The following is a 15,434-nucleotide window of genomic DNA, read 5'->3' as shown; positions in this document are numbered from 1 at the left end:
AACATTAATCAAGCAGCGAATGTCAAAAGGAAGAAGCTGGTCCTGGGTAGAACATCTCCTATATTGGTGCCAGTGCCCCGTGCACAGACTCCACTCAAATGGACCATTTAATGACAGTTTGCTGAATCTAAGGTACTTGTTCTGATCCTGCACTATCTCACAATCTTGAGGGTACTCTTCTTCCCCACTATGCCATGAGATGAGTGAATGTGACTGTCCCCCAGGTTAGAGCCAGGAAGCTGACATACAGAGAGAATAAGTGCTTCACCTAAGGTCACCCCAAAGCCTGTGGCAGAGCAGATGTCCCAAATCCCAGGCTGCACCATCCTTCCTCTAGAAGCCAAGTTTCCATCCTGCCCCGAGGCTGAGCAAGGGACCCCTCAACAGCATGGAGAGTTATATAGCGTACGACCTGCAAGTACCAAGCTCAGCCAGAGTGGTTGCTCAGACAGCTGACAGCAAAGCAAGAGGCCCAAGGTCAGAAACATGAAAATAAAACCTCAAGGGCTTGGCTCTGGCTTTGAAGGTGCCAGTGAAGTGAGCACACAGGCACTGCTCAGAGAGGACGCAGGTGCACCTCGGGAGACAGGCCCCGAGAATCTGAGCCAACATGTTTCTAAGATAGAAATTTCTGAGATTTCCTTCCAGGATGACACGTGAGCCACTTTCAGAGAGGAGAAGCTCAGGCTCTGTGAATGGTGCAGGCCTTGGCCTCTCAGCCACGTTTACCCAAGGACAGTGATGGCGCGACTCTTGGACATGGAGACCCAAATGCATTTCATGACTTGGAGCCAAGCTTCCCATCACACTCTTCCCCCAGAGCCCTCCCAGCCCTGCACTCACCCTGCAAGTTTGTGACTTCATTCTCCTTCTCACGCTGCAGCTGAGAGTATTTCTGGTTGTGGGTCTCCAGCATCTTGCGATGCTCCAGTTTCAAGCTGTTGTGTTGCAGCTGCAAGTCAAGCAGCTGCTTTTTGACATCTTCATGTTGGTTCTGGGGAGGAGAAGAAACACAGAAGGTGTGGGTGCCACAGTAAGAAGGCTGGCGAAACAGGACCCACGGGGGGCTTCTTCTCCAAGCACTGGGAGCACACAGATTTCCAGTTCCACCTCCAAAACACCTCTCCAACACACAGAACCCACTCAGCTTCACCCCAACACCCCCAAATCCTCTCTGGCACACATACAATGTACACAGTCAAGTTAAAAGACAATAGTCAGTTTAGCTTTTGCAATTTTTTTTCTCTCTCTCCAATTAGAAACATGCTTGAATGGTTTATGGAGCAAACACATTAGGTGTTTGCAGTAGGTGCCCTGGAAGCTAAAGGGTCACAAGCCTCATTACTACCAGACTATTCCCCAGCTTCCTCTTGCTAAATCACCCAAATTTCTTTATTTTAGAGGAAATGTCCCAGTGCTGAAAGGTACTGGCAAGTCAAGAAACCATGAACTCTGCGCTCTGTCCACAGACATTGCTCCTTAGGTGACCTGAACAGGGCAGAAGGTTTAGTCAATGGTAAGTCTCCTTCTCCTTTCACCCAGTCCACCCATAGGGAAGGGTCATGCATCCTAACCAGTGGGTAGTATAGCATGGAGTGATGGATTCTCATATGGGAACGGGTGTATGTGTGGGGTCGAATGCAGGATTTTGACTCAGGTCTGTTACTAAAAGAGCAGCCAGATCTGAAAGTGCCCCTGTGGCCCTTTACACTGAGAAGCCTCCATGAGACTCTACCACAGCAGGCTGTTTGCCATAGGTCCCAGAGAGGACACTGAGAATGAGGAGTGAGCTGCTTGGAAGGGCTCCCTCGCCTCACCTGCTCAGTGATGGAGAGTGGAGGATTCCTCTTGAAGTAGGTTCCTGCCATTAGGTAACAAAAAATCCCATTTAAGTCACCAAAAGTTTGATTTACTTGGGTTCAGGGGCATGGAGAGGCCAAGGAAGAAACTCCTCTACTTTGTGAAACAGTAAAGGGAATATTTCACTGGAAAGACCTCTCCGCAGAAGCCACCAAAGCAAGAGCAGCATCCAGGCCAACTTGGCTAATGAATGGGAGGGCGTGCCAGTGCCTGGCTGGGTCCCAAGGACTCCAGCTGACTAAGAGATTCAGCTCATGCTTTTTAGAGATGCTCCTTGGCCCAAGCAAGGTGCTGCTGCATTGCATTTTGCCTTATTTGCTCTGGCGCACGGTTCTGGACTTCACTCAATATTCCAGCTCTGGGGAAATAGTAGTACAGGCCATAGCTGTTCCCCTTGTCAAGCAAGACAGATGCAGTACTGTGCACGAATCCAGATACCCTGTCTGAGCCCCTGCCTTGCTGCAGGACGAACATCCGTGGAAAAACAGAGCAGGTTTCTATGGGGTGAGTAGCATGTACCTGCTAATCCTTGTCTCATCGGTACTTTTCCATTAAATACAAGGAAATCCCTCCCCCTCTTCCCCCCCTGCCATTTTATGTCCCGACCCATCACGGAGGACATGCACAATGAGCTCCTACTTGGAGACTTCCCTTTGGTTCTCCTATTTAGGCTTGTCCCTAGAAAGCCGTGCAGTCCATCCTTTCACCCACCCGCCTTGCAGGGATCCCAAATCCACTACCATAGCCTGCTCAGAGCAGAGGGAGCCCCCCGTTTCCTGCATTAGCACAACTTCCAGGACACACGCAGAGCCAGCAGCCTGCATGGCCGCTCTGCTCCAGACACAGCACCCTGGGAGGGAAGGACCCTATCCCGGGGACATGTGGCCTGCGTCCTGAGATGGGCTTGTTTTTTAAAGTAGTAAGGTGAAATAATTTAAGAACAGACTCCCCGTCCCTCTCCTCGCTCCACGCTGGAGAACAAAACGCAGCGAGACTTCCTTTTGCTCGAACCCACTGAACCAGAATTCACCTCCTTTTGGGTTCCCATAGTAACCCCTGGGCTCCTTCCACACTTGGCTTGTCAGCACCAATTACACACACAGAGCGACTGACTCACAGGTGAACTCCAGGCCCTTCTGAACATCTTCCAGGATGAGGGCAACAATCCCCACTTATTTCCCTTCCATTTACATGCCTTGATCTTTAGAGGCGACCAATGTGTGTATTTTCCCCGTGTGGCTGCATAAGACATTTTCACATGCTCGTAGGGGGCATTTAGACCCAGGGAGACTTCCCTTTCCTCACACTGAACAATCCTACCCAGAGCAATGAGAGTACACACAAATGAAGGGGAAATAATGGGTTAAAGAGAAGGCGGCGGAAAAGAGGTAAGATGCCAAGTTAGGTAAGAGCCAAGATCAAGTGGAAAAGCAAAGAGAATGTGAGAGGCTTGAAGCCTCCTGTTCAGAGGAGTTCAAAGCCCTCAGTGATTTCAATCGGAGCTGGTGGACTCATCAGCACATCAGAGAAATAAGCCCCTTAAACCCCTGGAGCTCATTCAATCATGTCCCACAGGGAACAGAACTGCCTCCTGTGCAGATCTGGATGGTGACATTACCTAGAGGCCTCATTTGGTCTCAGGACTGAGCTGCAGATGCTGTTGCTAGAAGACCACGTGCACCCCAACGTGCTTATGGGCAGTCAGGTCAGTGGGAAAAGGGAGCGGCTGCATGGGGAACTGCACACAAAGCCTCACCGGAGCTGCAAGGAGTCTGCAGCACAGCAGGGACGTGTGCCCAGATTTCTGAAGTCCCAGGAGAGTTCTGTAAGCGCAGGAGCCTCCTTCCTCCCAGCCGGTCTGAAATCAAAACTGGGACGGAGCCAAGTCCTGCTATGAATCCTGAGTGAGCGAGCATGGGAATGGGTCAGCGATCAGTCACAGTCTTTGGAAAAAATCCATTCTAGCTAGAGCAGGTTCAGTATCTTGAAACGTCTGCTCCTTCAGAACCGGGAAGCGTCAGGCACAAATAGAGAAAGTGAGGCAGCGGGATTAAAAGTCAGGCCCAAGACCTCAGGCAGTCGACAATGAGAAGAGAAGAGAACCCGTCACAAGTTGGAGTCGCCATTTGAACCACTCGGGTGCCCAACTAGTCACACAATGCCGCGAATCAAGCCAGAGGTCTGCAACGTCCTGCCTGCGATTCGTTCTAGAGGATATCATCTGGGGCAGAACTAATCTCAAACCACGGGAGACAACCTGGATGTTGGCCATTCACCAGCCCTGGCAGGGCTGCATCCCTCCTGGCTTCTGGTGCACTATGGTAGCAGCTACATTGCACCAGTGCAGCACGCTCCAATTAGCAGAAAAAACAGAAGTTGAGCTAGAAAGGAGCCAGCGGCAAGCGGGGTCCAGGGACCAAGAACCAGAAGACTCCCTCGGAACAGGAGATGAACCACGCTCCTAATTTTGGAGTCAAAGCCACTACATTCCCACCAAGAACAGTCAAAATTTCGGGAATGGGTCTAAAACCCTGTGTTGCCAAAGGGTAATTGCTGCCATCTTGGAGGTGGGCAGGGAACGCCACATCCCAAGCACAAGTTTCAATTACTGCAGCTCAAATCTTGTAGCTGGAAGACAGAACAGGCTCCTGCCAGCTCTGGAATGGGCCAGCTGGGAGATGTACAGACACTGAGCAGGGAACAGAAAAGCAGGGAAACTTGAGAGAGAAGCAGATCCACATTAGTGATAATTAATTAGCAGTTTTCATTGCAATTCTTCTCCAATACAATTCACTACAGATTGTTTTTTAAAAACAAAACAAAACAAAAAAAACCCCACCGGCGCCTCCTGTTTAATGCAATTTCAGCCCAACAGAGCTTTAGATCACTTCTTTACATTAAAAGAATTGATTGCTATCATATCAAATGAAATTTCTCCATTATTTTTCATTGCATTTAATTTAAAAAGAAAACAAATGAAGAGATGCCGCCTGGATTATGTCAAGCTGACTGGCTCAGGGCTGTGTGTGGTGGGAGGACTAGTATTCAGCTGGGGGGTTGCAGGGCAGGGTATTTTTTGCCCAGTTCTTAGGTGGCAGGAGAAAGACTCCAATCTTAGGGATAAGACAGGACCACGATGATTGTCTCCCAGTCTGGATCCCTGACTTAGGGATCCAGATTCACTCTTTTCTTCCTCCTCCACATTTCGTGGCTTTCTTGCATGTTCACTCTCTATCTGTGTCAATACAAGGACCACTTCACTTGGACATACGGATCAATTCAGTAGAGCTTGTGAAGTACAATAGCAGTGGAAGCCACATAAGTATTTAAGACAGAGATGAAACTGTGCTAACGTACCACCCCATGGCCCCCAAAATAAGCTCAGGAATCTGGAGGTGAGCTAGACCATGCAGTCCTTGAGAGGCTGAGACTCGCTGATCCATGCCATGTGGAATCCAGGCCAGCGAGCCATCTCTTCTTGCACACTCTTACCTCTGCCAGTGGCATGCAATGCTCAGGACCCATTTGCCAGGCTGCAATTTTAATTCTGCAAAGTGTCTGGGGAGCTGAAGGGCAGTGTCATCCCTCCTTAGGGTTTCTAAATAGCTTGGAAGTTGAACAAAGCAAAGCAAAGAGGTAAATATAGGCTCTTTGCCACAAGCAGCAAGAGATCAGAGCTCACTGATAGCCCCTCGATGCTGGCAAAGAAGGAGGTCCTCTTCTACGAATAGCACTCCCTCACAGCCAGTTTGTGATTGTCTTGGACTGTAGACGGGGACTGCATTCTGCAGGGGGAAGCTAACCGATATAGTCAATCTCTGCTCGACAAGATGGAAATCAGAAGATGAAGTCAGGTGACAGCAGGAATTCAGACACGGGCGGCTGCTGCTGCTATTTTTGGAGGAAGCCAGGCATCTCGTACCTTGGAGACCAGCTTTCCAGCTGCAAACATTAATCAGACAGAGATGGCTTCGATCCAGAAGGGATGGCATCTCCTGGAGCCACATCTCTAGTATACAGGCCCCTTTCTCTGGAAAGCCAGAACAAGGTTCCTCTTTATTCTCTGTATTTTGAAGATGGTTTGTGGACGGTACCATGAATCAGCTGCACCTCCCAATTGAGAGGCGACTTGCTAGACACTGAATTGCGTTTGATGCAACCAAATTACTGGCATTGTAGAAGCACAGGATGCCATCCTCAACCTGAGGACAGCAAGGGCCAAGAGAAAAGGCACTGGCCTGGTCTTCAGGAAAGCAATGTAGTGCTAAGGTCAGAGCATGGGGAGCCAAGGGACCTGGGTTCTAGTCCCAACCTGTGCAGCAATAGGCAAGGCACTTCCTCTCTCCAGGCCTCAGTTTCCTCTCCCTGCACTGTCTTCTTCACTGGGATTTTCTGAGGTCTAATTTGAGAAGTGCATGAAATTCTTGGGCTAAGCGGCTGAGTACCCCAGAAAGGGTGGAACGGCTGGCGGCAGCAAGGAGAGGGCACCCCAGGGTTGTGGACCACTTCCATCCTGGGCCTGTGCAGAACTTGCGTAGAGTTATTCACAGGAGGGTTTCCACTCAGTTCCTCTTCCTCTGGTTCTGTTTCCTGTGGAATTTTGCCTGTTTAATTTTGTAGTCTAATTCTTGGAGAGGAGAAAACGATGCTGCGAAGCTAAGTCAGTCTGACAACATGCTCCTGCCCTGTCCATCAGCCTGCTCACAGCACAGGGATGGGTTTCCTAGAAAGTCCTGAATGGGCCAGGCCATAATAATCCGATTATTCCCCATACACCTATTGTGCTGAACTCTGCAATTCCCCTGGCTCAGCTGCTCAGTGTGGCACTCCCTTCCTCCCATATGCTGCCCTTCCTCTGAGGGCATGGTGAACTCGGGGACACCGGGACACAGGCGCCATGGGGGAACTGTAGCCAAACCTTTGGGGCTCAGTTTAGCTTAGAAGAAAAGTTCAGTAGGAGGTTGACTGGGCTCTGGAAGGGCTCTTTAACTGTCTCCCATTACAACCCATCCTCGACACCCCCAGCACAGCCAAGCAAAGCTGTTGGGAGATGCCCCACTGGTAGAACAATAAGACGGTGTCTATGCTGCCTCCGTGCAGTACCCAGGTGCCCGGCATTCGTGCCAAGAAGCCTGCCCAATACAGACGGCCTGACAGTGGTGCTGGGCGCACACCCCGTGCTGCTCTACTTTGCCTCAGTGCTGGGATTTTGCACGTCCTGAGTGGGAGCAAATGCCTATCATGGCAGTGTTCCCAGAGGGGCCATAGAGATCAGCCCCGAGGGCCCAACATGGAAAGCAAACAGTTGCTGTATTACTAGCCAAAGGCAGACACTGGCCCCTGCAAAGCGGGCAAGCTACATGTTGCCCACATTTCCTTAACTAATCCTGTGAAGGAAACCTGAGTGTGTCCTCCCTACTGCCTGGTGAGAAGTTTTCAGGCATCATTACATCCCAATATTGCCCTGGTATTCAACCACCTCCCAAAGGTAATCATACACCAGGCACAATCTGCACCCCGTGTGCAGCTATCCTTGTCATCGGTTCATTGACAGCATCAGCTTGCAGCTATTGCTCCCTCCCAGTGGCCTGTAACCGGTCTCAGACAACAGGCAGCAAAGGAGCCATCACAGGCCACTTCCTTCATGCCAGTAGCTTTCAGGACGCCTTGGGAAACTGCACTAGATGCTATGGTCGTAGTAATCCCCTGTGCACCAGCCCCATGGTACTTTGGCAGCTCATAAAATAGGACAAGAGTCAGCCTTGAAACCCGGGTGATGGCTGAACACCAGCTGAAGGACTCGGGGCCCCTTTTCAGACAGTGATTTAGCCTCTGAGACCTCCTGTGAGCAGAGCATGATCCCCGCTACCAGGGTAAAGGACTTCCAAGATCACATAGTGGGTTGCTGACAGAGAAGAGACAAAAACCCAAGTACGCTGACAACCAACTCGGTGTGGCAGCACTCTGATTCCGATTAAAAAATAAAAATCCCTTCAGATAAAAAGAAAGCATGAGAAAATGGAGGGAGGGGGAGGCAGAGAAGAAAAATGGGCCTGGAAATGAGCGTCTGCAGACAGACAAGCCTGAGCTAATGTTCTCAGCCTCTATCCCCCTGAGAAAGGCGAGCTCAGCTGTGCCTGTGACATGCCGATGCAATGCTATTAAGTGCTCCCAGCATCCTCAACACTGTGGGAGACGCAAAAGAAAACTGCAGTTCCTCACTCCAAGAGTTTCAGTCTAACACACGCAGGCAACGGGAGGGCCGGCTCTCCTCGGGAAACACAACCCCATTGTGCTGAAAGTTACTGCAACCCAGCCCCGTGTCCGTGTCCCAGATTTAAGGGATAGTCTCACTGGGTGCGCTGTAGCGGAAGGAGCCGTATTCTAGCAGCGTCGCAGGCATGTGTGCTCAGCTCAGCCTGGTACGTGCTCAGCCACCACCATCCACAACCCCTCTTTTTTTAGCAAAACACGGTCCATTAGCCCCATAGGGCGAGTGACAGGGAATGGGACAATTTTCACGATGGGAGCTCGAGAAAATAATCTACTGAACTATGGAAGTCCTGTTACAGCCCCACAAAGAATGTCACTGAGAGACAGGCATGAGGTTTAACTTACGGGAGCCCATGCAAGCAACAGGAGTCTTTACATGCCCTTTGCTGCCTAACTACCATGAGTGTAGCTATGCACGTATATCAGGGCCACCATGCACTTGAAGATTACCTACCCTCTCTAGCCTGGCAACTGCCTACAGCAGACCCTTAGCTTCTCCTATGTGCCAGCTGGTAGCTGGAGGTCCCAAATTTCCTTTCATCAAGTTCTTGTGCGGTTTGAAGAGATGCGACTTTGCCTCAGGCAGGTAGCATCATGGTGAAACCATGCACGTCCCTTACCTTCAGGATCTTGTGCTGCGAGCTGAGGGCCCCGTATCTGTTCATCGAATCTTGCTGCAACAAAGATCAGAGAAAGCTGTTAGAAGACAAGAGGGGCCGAGGCAGGGGAAAGCCACTGGCAAGCATTACTGCGGCTGCACGACCAGCTGTACAAGTCCACAGAAGCTAGCAGGCCCAGGAGGTGTTCTGGATATGATCAGGTGTTTTATAGGTCACATCTATAGGTGCGAGTGCTGCTGGAATGGATTGCTTAAAAAATAATTAGGGTCCCACTTAATTAATGACAGTCACTCAGCAACTTCTCCCTCCCCTCAAGGACCTAAACGCTGTGCCTATTAGAAGGATGATATTTTTCTGGTTTATAAAGTCAAAGGCCGGTTGAGTCTCACTTACAGCGATGTGAATCTAGAGGTACATCACTGACTTCTCCAATGTTATGCCAGGGTAAAAGGAAATCAAACTCTAGCTCGAGACACCTAAAGGGATTTGCTGCCAGCGAAGAGATTTAAGACCACAGGATTTTGGTTCTTGTTCCTCCAATGGAAACGGAGTAATGCCCTCGGGCTCCTCGCTCTCACCCCAGGCCCGCACGGTGAGCAGAACCCTATACAGCCAGAGGAGCTGTGTATAGCAAAGGCTTCTCTGGGAACCAGACTGTGCGGTTTTGCAGAAAGGCAGACGACACCGCAACAAAGCTCTTGCCCACGCACAGAAGTTGCCCTAGCTTAACTAAAGCAGAGCCTTAAGCTGAGGTAAGTAAACTAGCCTGTCCTGCCTGCTTGATCCTTCACCATTTGGCTCCCCACATGGCAGCAGGACATAGCAAGGTTTCTGCAACACATGTGGAGTCACTGAGCTGCCTGGTCCAGATTTACACGAGGGGGATTTGTTACCATCCACCTCCTCTCCGAGCTAGCCCCTCCGAGTGTGTTCTTTCTTCTCCCCCCGCCAACACCCCTATACCTCAGCCTCCTCTCTATCCCACGTTCAAAACGTGGAGCCCAAATGCTGGCTTTTTCCTGCAAAAGAATTCAGAGCTTGCCAGGGGCAGGGCACAAACAACAAGGCACAATCCTTTGTCTTTTCACCAGTACTTCTCCGGAGGGGGGTCTATGCTTGGGAAGCTTTATGAGCATAGCCCAGTTCCCAGGCAGCACTGCAGAATTGCAAAGTAAGCACAGCGCAGAGTTATTTTCCAGTATAACCCACAATTCACATTATAGGGTAAATACTCAATAGGGCATAAAAAATGAGCACCAGATGAGCCCCAGGGACGCACAACTGCTATCCGTGTAATTAGCACAGGCACCCGCTATGCTAATTCGACAACTGCCTGGTATCCAGCAGCCATCGTGGAACAAACTAATAAAGTTCCACTTAGTCTGATGCCTCGTTCCAGCAGTGGCAAACTTCAGATGCTTCAGGAAAGGAACAGAAAGCTCTACGAGTTCAAGTAAGCAGGCTACACTATTTCCCTGGAATGCATTTCTTCCTGACCCTGGCTGGTGAACCATTCAGGCCCAGGGGTATGAGGATCAGCAGCCCTTGTCTTTTTGTCCCAGCTAAGGGAACTGCTGCTCCAACTCATTGGAGTGACTCCCAACACCCCATTAACTTTGCTGATGGTGTGAATGCACGGCTCAGTTCCCCTTGGCCTTCTGCGCGGCTGTCTAAACGGCACTTCAGGACAGCAGGGAGATGTCATGCTGGCCCCAGCAGCCGCGTGCTTGCCTTTCGGAGGCTTCTGAACCACCCCCAGGAATGGGCACAGGGCGGAAATCCTGGGCTGGGCCAGACTCACATCACTTCCACTCCATAAAGAAGCCTAAAATCCGACAGGAAGGCTGATACGTCTGTGTTCCTAGAGACTTGAGCAATACAGATCTGTCAGAATCCACCAGCACTGACTTTTTCCTTGCTGCTGCACTGCACACGGACCAAACAGCCCTCACCCCCTCTTCTCATGGTAGGATGAGGAGAGGCTGCGAGGATGACAACGGAGAGGATGACAACGGAGGCTCATCTCCATTCCAGGAAGCATTCACTCCCAGCCAAGAGAAACATCCCCTCCTCTTCAGGCAGGATGACTTTACAGCCAGCCTCCATAAATGCTGCTGCTGAGTAAGGAGCAGAGCCACATGGCCTGCAGAAACCCGCTTGAAGTGCAGGGTTTGGAAAGCCAGGCACACCCTGCAGAGACAACCCACCCCCCTTTACCACAAGCTGCTGAGCAGGCCCCTATGGGGCCTCCCAAGCTGGTGACTGGGACATCCCGTAGGCTATCTGCGTACAGATCAACAATAAGGGTTGGCCTGATAAGCTGCAGCTCTTCCTCCCTTCCGCTTCTCACATCAGAGATCACAAATGGTGACCGAACCCCAGGCTCATCTTGCTGGCATCCCTCCTCTGCTATATCTGTAATGCCTTCAGCTGGGTACTGGGCTGCGGTGGTGGAAACAGTGAAGAGATATTCACTGGATGTGTATGCATGTGCAAGCACGCGCGCAAGCAAGTACATAAACACACACGCACATCCTCTCAGGAACGTATTGTACCTACCTTCTCTTTGTTGAGAGCTTCCTGAGCCTCTAATTTATATACTAAAAAATCTAGAAGAGAAAAGAGGAGACAGGTTAAAGAGTTTGCATTTTCCAGGATCTGTTTCATCCTTTCAGAAAGGAAAATAGATCAAAAGGCTGTGACCCAGCAGGAAGGAATACAAGCAGTTTTCAGAGTCCTAAATAGTACAGAGGGCCTCTGGGCTCCATGCAATCAAACACCTTGAGGGGCTTTTCCTTCCACTGGCCTACTGAGTCACCCTCACCAAAACTGCCCTTCTTTCCTTTATCCAGCATGGCGTGCTGCACAGATGCCACTGCGCAACCCAGAAGTAGCTGCATTTTGGTGGCATAGAAGTTGTATCAGATGTCAGGGTCTTCTGGGATGAAAGTAGCTATCCCCTCTGCACTTCCCAGGAAGGAAGTACTAGCTCCTGCAGGCCCTTCATCATTCATCTCCTGAAGCTGGAGCCTCCTCTTCAAATGGGAGGCTTGGGGAAAGACCCCGTCCTGGCTGAACTAACTGGACCTGATCTAGTAACCTTGATGCGTCATCCATGGTGGAACTGGGAATGTGATCTAATGGTCTAGTGCTTGTTTGCAAGCCCTTTTCTCCACATAAAATACAAAAGTAAAGGCTGTACCCTAGGAGGCAGGCTGGGGGCACTTTGGGTGCTCCTAAACCCTGCCCAGAATGACTTGAGCAAAGCCTGCAGCCTTCATTCAAGGACTCCCACTGCAGAAAGAGGCAGAGCTGTGCTGCTAAGCATCCTCCACTCCATGCCTCCATGAACTCTCCCACACTGCCCACCTTGCCTAGTGAGCCTGTAAGCTTTGAGTGGCAAGAGATCTTTCCTAGGTACCTCTCAGAGCTGTGAAAAGCAGGGTAGAAACAGATATCAGCAAAGGAGGCAGATCAGTTATACCAGGATGCATCCAGGTGTGTCATGGAGCAGGCACCAAGTCAACCCGCTGCATTTCTATGGCAGGCTGACCTACAGTCCCGGGACGTGCAGCCAGGCACCAGGTCAACCCATGCATTTCTATGGCAGTTTGACCTATTGTCTGAGAAGCAGTGGCTGGACCAGAGGTCACCAAAACTATACGTATGGCAGGTTGACCTGCAGTCTGGACCAAAATGTTTCTAAGTCCGGCATGGGCACCAGGTCATGTATTCTTATGGCAGTTTGACCTGTAGTCTGGGCCACTGTGGCTGGGCCCCAGGTCAACCTAGATGAGGCAATGGAGAAAGGGGGGAATGGCCAGACCCTCCCTGCATGAGAGTTACTCTTCCTGCCACCCTCCCAGAGCCCATGTTCACCCGCAGATGGCATTGGGTGGATGGTGACCATGGGCAGGGAGAGGTGGCAGCATGGAACCAAACAAAACCTTGCATCAAGCACTGACTTCCAGTAGATCGCAAACTTGGCCCTGCCAACTTTGTTGGACTAAGCCAGAAAGCCATGATGCCTTTTACCACGTGTAGCTCCCAGAGAAGAGGCGACACGTGGATCCACAGAGCGTGACGGAAGGAGCTGTGGAAAGCTGAAGCCAGCACTAGTTACCCTGCAGTGTAAAAGCGTTGGACTTGAAGCTCCCGTGGAGGGACGTATCTGCTAAATCAGAACATGGAGCAAAGCCCCTCATTAGGAGGAACACGAGGATGCTGGCAGCACCAAGACACTTGGGCTCCACACCACACATTTGCCAGCTGCCTCTTTTCCTAATTCAATACTGGCTTAATGTACCAAGGAACTGTAGATAGGAAGGGCCAGATATGAAACATTTTAGTCAACCACTGAGTCACAGCTTTGTGGCAGGAGAGGCCTTATGTCAGCATCATCAGAAAGGCACTTGAATCCTGGTACAAGGTAGGAGATTCCTCCGACTAGCAGCCTGGAAGGTAGACGCCAACTCACTCAGCTACGATCAGCGAGGGAGCCGGCACGTACCCAGCCCAGGAGACGAGTTCTCTCCCTCTGCTTTTCATTTCCTGTCCTGTTGCACAGCCTTCTCTGCCTCAATTTCTGGACTGAATTTAAAAGATGGACTTACCAATTGCAGCATGCCTCCATAGCGCAGGACAGTGCTGCTCACATTATTACAGTTAATAAGCATATATGGGGTCGAATGGCTCTGGAGCACTCTTACAAACACCGGCCCCATAATTGCCATATTGATTTTGGTGCCAGAAAACAAGCTGCGCTGCCAGGCAATCACATTTACTCATTTAAAAGCAAAAAGCCTGGTCGGGTGCCAGGCCGAGTTAATAGGCTTTGACGTACTCAGATGCTAAGTTATGGGTGTCAAGCACCTTGATAGACTCATTATTTGACAGTAGAGCTCATGAATAGGAGCCACTGACTTCCAGGCTTGATCTCCCAGCACCTCCTCCCTCCAGGGCCATGGGCAAGTCCCTTCACCAGACAGCCGCAGTCCCACCATCTGTAAAATAGGGTTATTCCTATTCATCGCTTCATAATGAGGATTCAGCAAGGGCTACGAAGGTACCAATTGCTTTACCTGCCATGTGCTGCTCCCTAGAGAGACCCTTAGGCTGGCCACCCACCTCTGCTCCTGGAGAGGAAAGAGCGACTCACCTTCTTTTGTCTTCTTGTGCTCCCCTCGCTCTTTCTGCAGGGACCGTTCTAGTCGGGATCTGTGCTCGTACACCACTGGGGATACAAAGAGAAAAGGAAAACAGGAAATAAAACACCAAGGCTCCTACGTATTCCCCTGTTTTCCTTCCCCAGAGCCAAGCCTTTCTCAGGGCAAATGTGTACACACGGAAAGCATTCTTCTAAGGCCATGTCTTGGTGCAGGCTTGAGGTGCCCAAGGGAACAGACTCATCATCCCAGAAGGTCTTTTCTCCTAATGTCCACTGCACTTAGCACTAGGATATGACAGGCCACAACTTCCGAATTTATAGCAGCTCAGGTATAGCAACCAAGTATCACAACTGACTGGAGGTGCACGAGACCATGACTCAGGCATAAAAGGAACAAATAAGATCAGCAGTCCAGAAACAGCCCAAAGTTTCTGGTTGGCTGGACTGCAAGTTGCAAAGGTTCAATTATCTGCATTACAAAAGCACAGAGAGGAATGAGCTGAGATCTTGGCTCCTTGAGAACAGAGACAGATGGAAAACATGCAAACAGAGATGAAAGAAGCTGCCTGGATGGGTTATTTGGGACTGAAAAGGCCAGGATGTAAGAGGTGGCAATCTGGTACAGCTTCAAACACATCTCTCTCTTCCATCTTCTCTGCGCAGCACACAGGGCACCACTAGACCCCAGCTCACTGGAGCATCGCACTCCCTGGTGAAGACCGTGAGGGGAAGTGACAGCCCAGCGCTGGGATCCTGCACCACCAGTCCTTTGCTGCATGGACAACTGGGACCTCAAGGGCGGCTCAAGGAGGGAGGCCAGGGCAGGCCACCTCCAGGGCTGCTTTGAAAAGGAAGTGCAGACTCTGAGCAGAGAGACCCCCCTCAGGCAGCATAAATCAACATACCTCTACTGCTGTGAACAGAGCAACACTGATTGATGCCAGATGATAATCTGGCCCTGAATGAGCCAAGCAGTTTGTCTTTGATCCATATACCCCAGGAAAAGTTCCCACTCTCCCCCTTTCCAGCAAGCAGAATCTGGAAACTCCCTAATGTCAAGTTAAGAGACTTAAATCAAGTTTGAAAGGGCCTTGAGCTTTGAAAGCAAGATGCTGTTTGAAGGAGCAATCCAGGTCCCCTATGGCCCCAGTGAGACCTTCATATATTTGGGTCAGCTGGACAAAACGAACAAAATCCCGTTTCAGAAGCCGCTACCAGAGCCAGTTCTTCAGTAACCTCCACCGCTCCTGTTCACTTCTCTCTGACTTCTTCCCCGCTCTCTTCCACCTGAAGGATCCCAAGGCATTTTTCAGTCAGGGCTGACAGGGACTGTCACCCAAGCACTGAAATGCAGCCCGATCTGTGTCAAACCAGATTGCTCTCTGCAAACATGCACAGATGTTCACTGATGTGGGCTGGAACATGAGCATCACGCACGGACAGGGGCAGACAAGGGACCAAGAAAGTAACAGCATTCACTTGTGTACCTAGCTACTCACTGCTGCTTTGAGCTG

The 15,434-nt window shown here is 50.5% G+C and overlaps 1 protein-coding gene across 3 annotated transcripts in view; it reads right to left on the bottom strand.

Annotated features, from left to right (window-relative positions):
* The window catches only part of LOC102560400 (Golgi integral membrane protein 4), a 63,401-nt gene that overhangs the window by 29,112 nt on the left and 18,855 nt on the right, over positions 1-15,434 (bottom strand). For all 3 annotated transcript variants that reach the window (XM_006269152.4, XM_019476521.2, XM_014596083.3), the window contains exons 2-5: positions 13,912-13,986; positions 11,313-11,362; positions 8,754-8,807; positions 844-994 (exon numbers count right to left, since the gene is read on the bottom strand). In XM_006269152.4, the coding sequence (XP_006269214.3) occupies positions 844-994; positions 8,754-8,807; positions 11,313-11,362; positions 13,912-13,986 (330 nt within the window). The remainder of the gene's footprint in view (positions 1-843; positions 995-8,753; positions 8,808-11,312; positions 11,363-13,911; positions 13,987-15,434) is intronic.

This window comes from Alligator mississippiensis, chromosome 13 (assembly GCF_030867095.1).
Source record: "Alligator mississippiensis isolate rAllMis1 chromosome 13, rAllMis1, whole genome shotgun sequence".
NCBI lineage: Eukaryota > Metazoa > Chordata > Crocodylia > Alligatoridae > Alligator > Alligator mississippiensis.
Note: the sequence above shows the minus strand (reverse complement) of the source record. Positions and strands in the feature narration are given on the sequence as shown.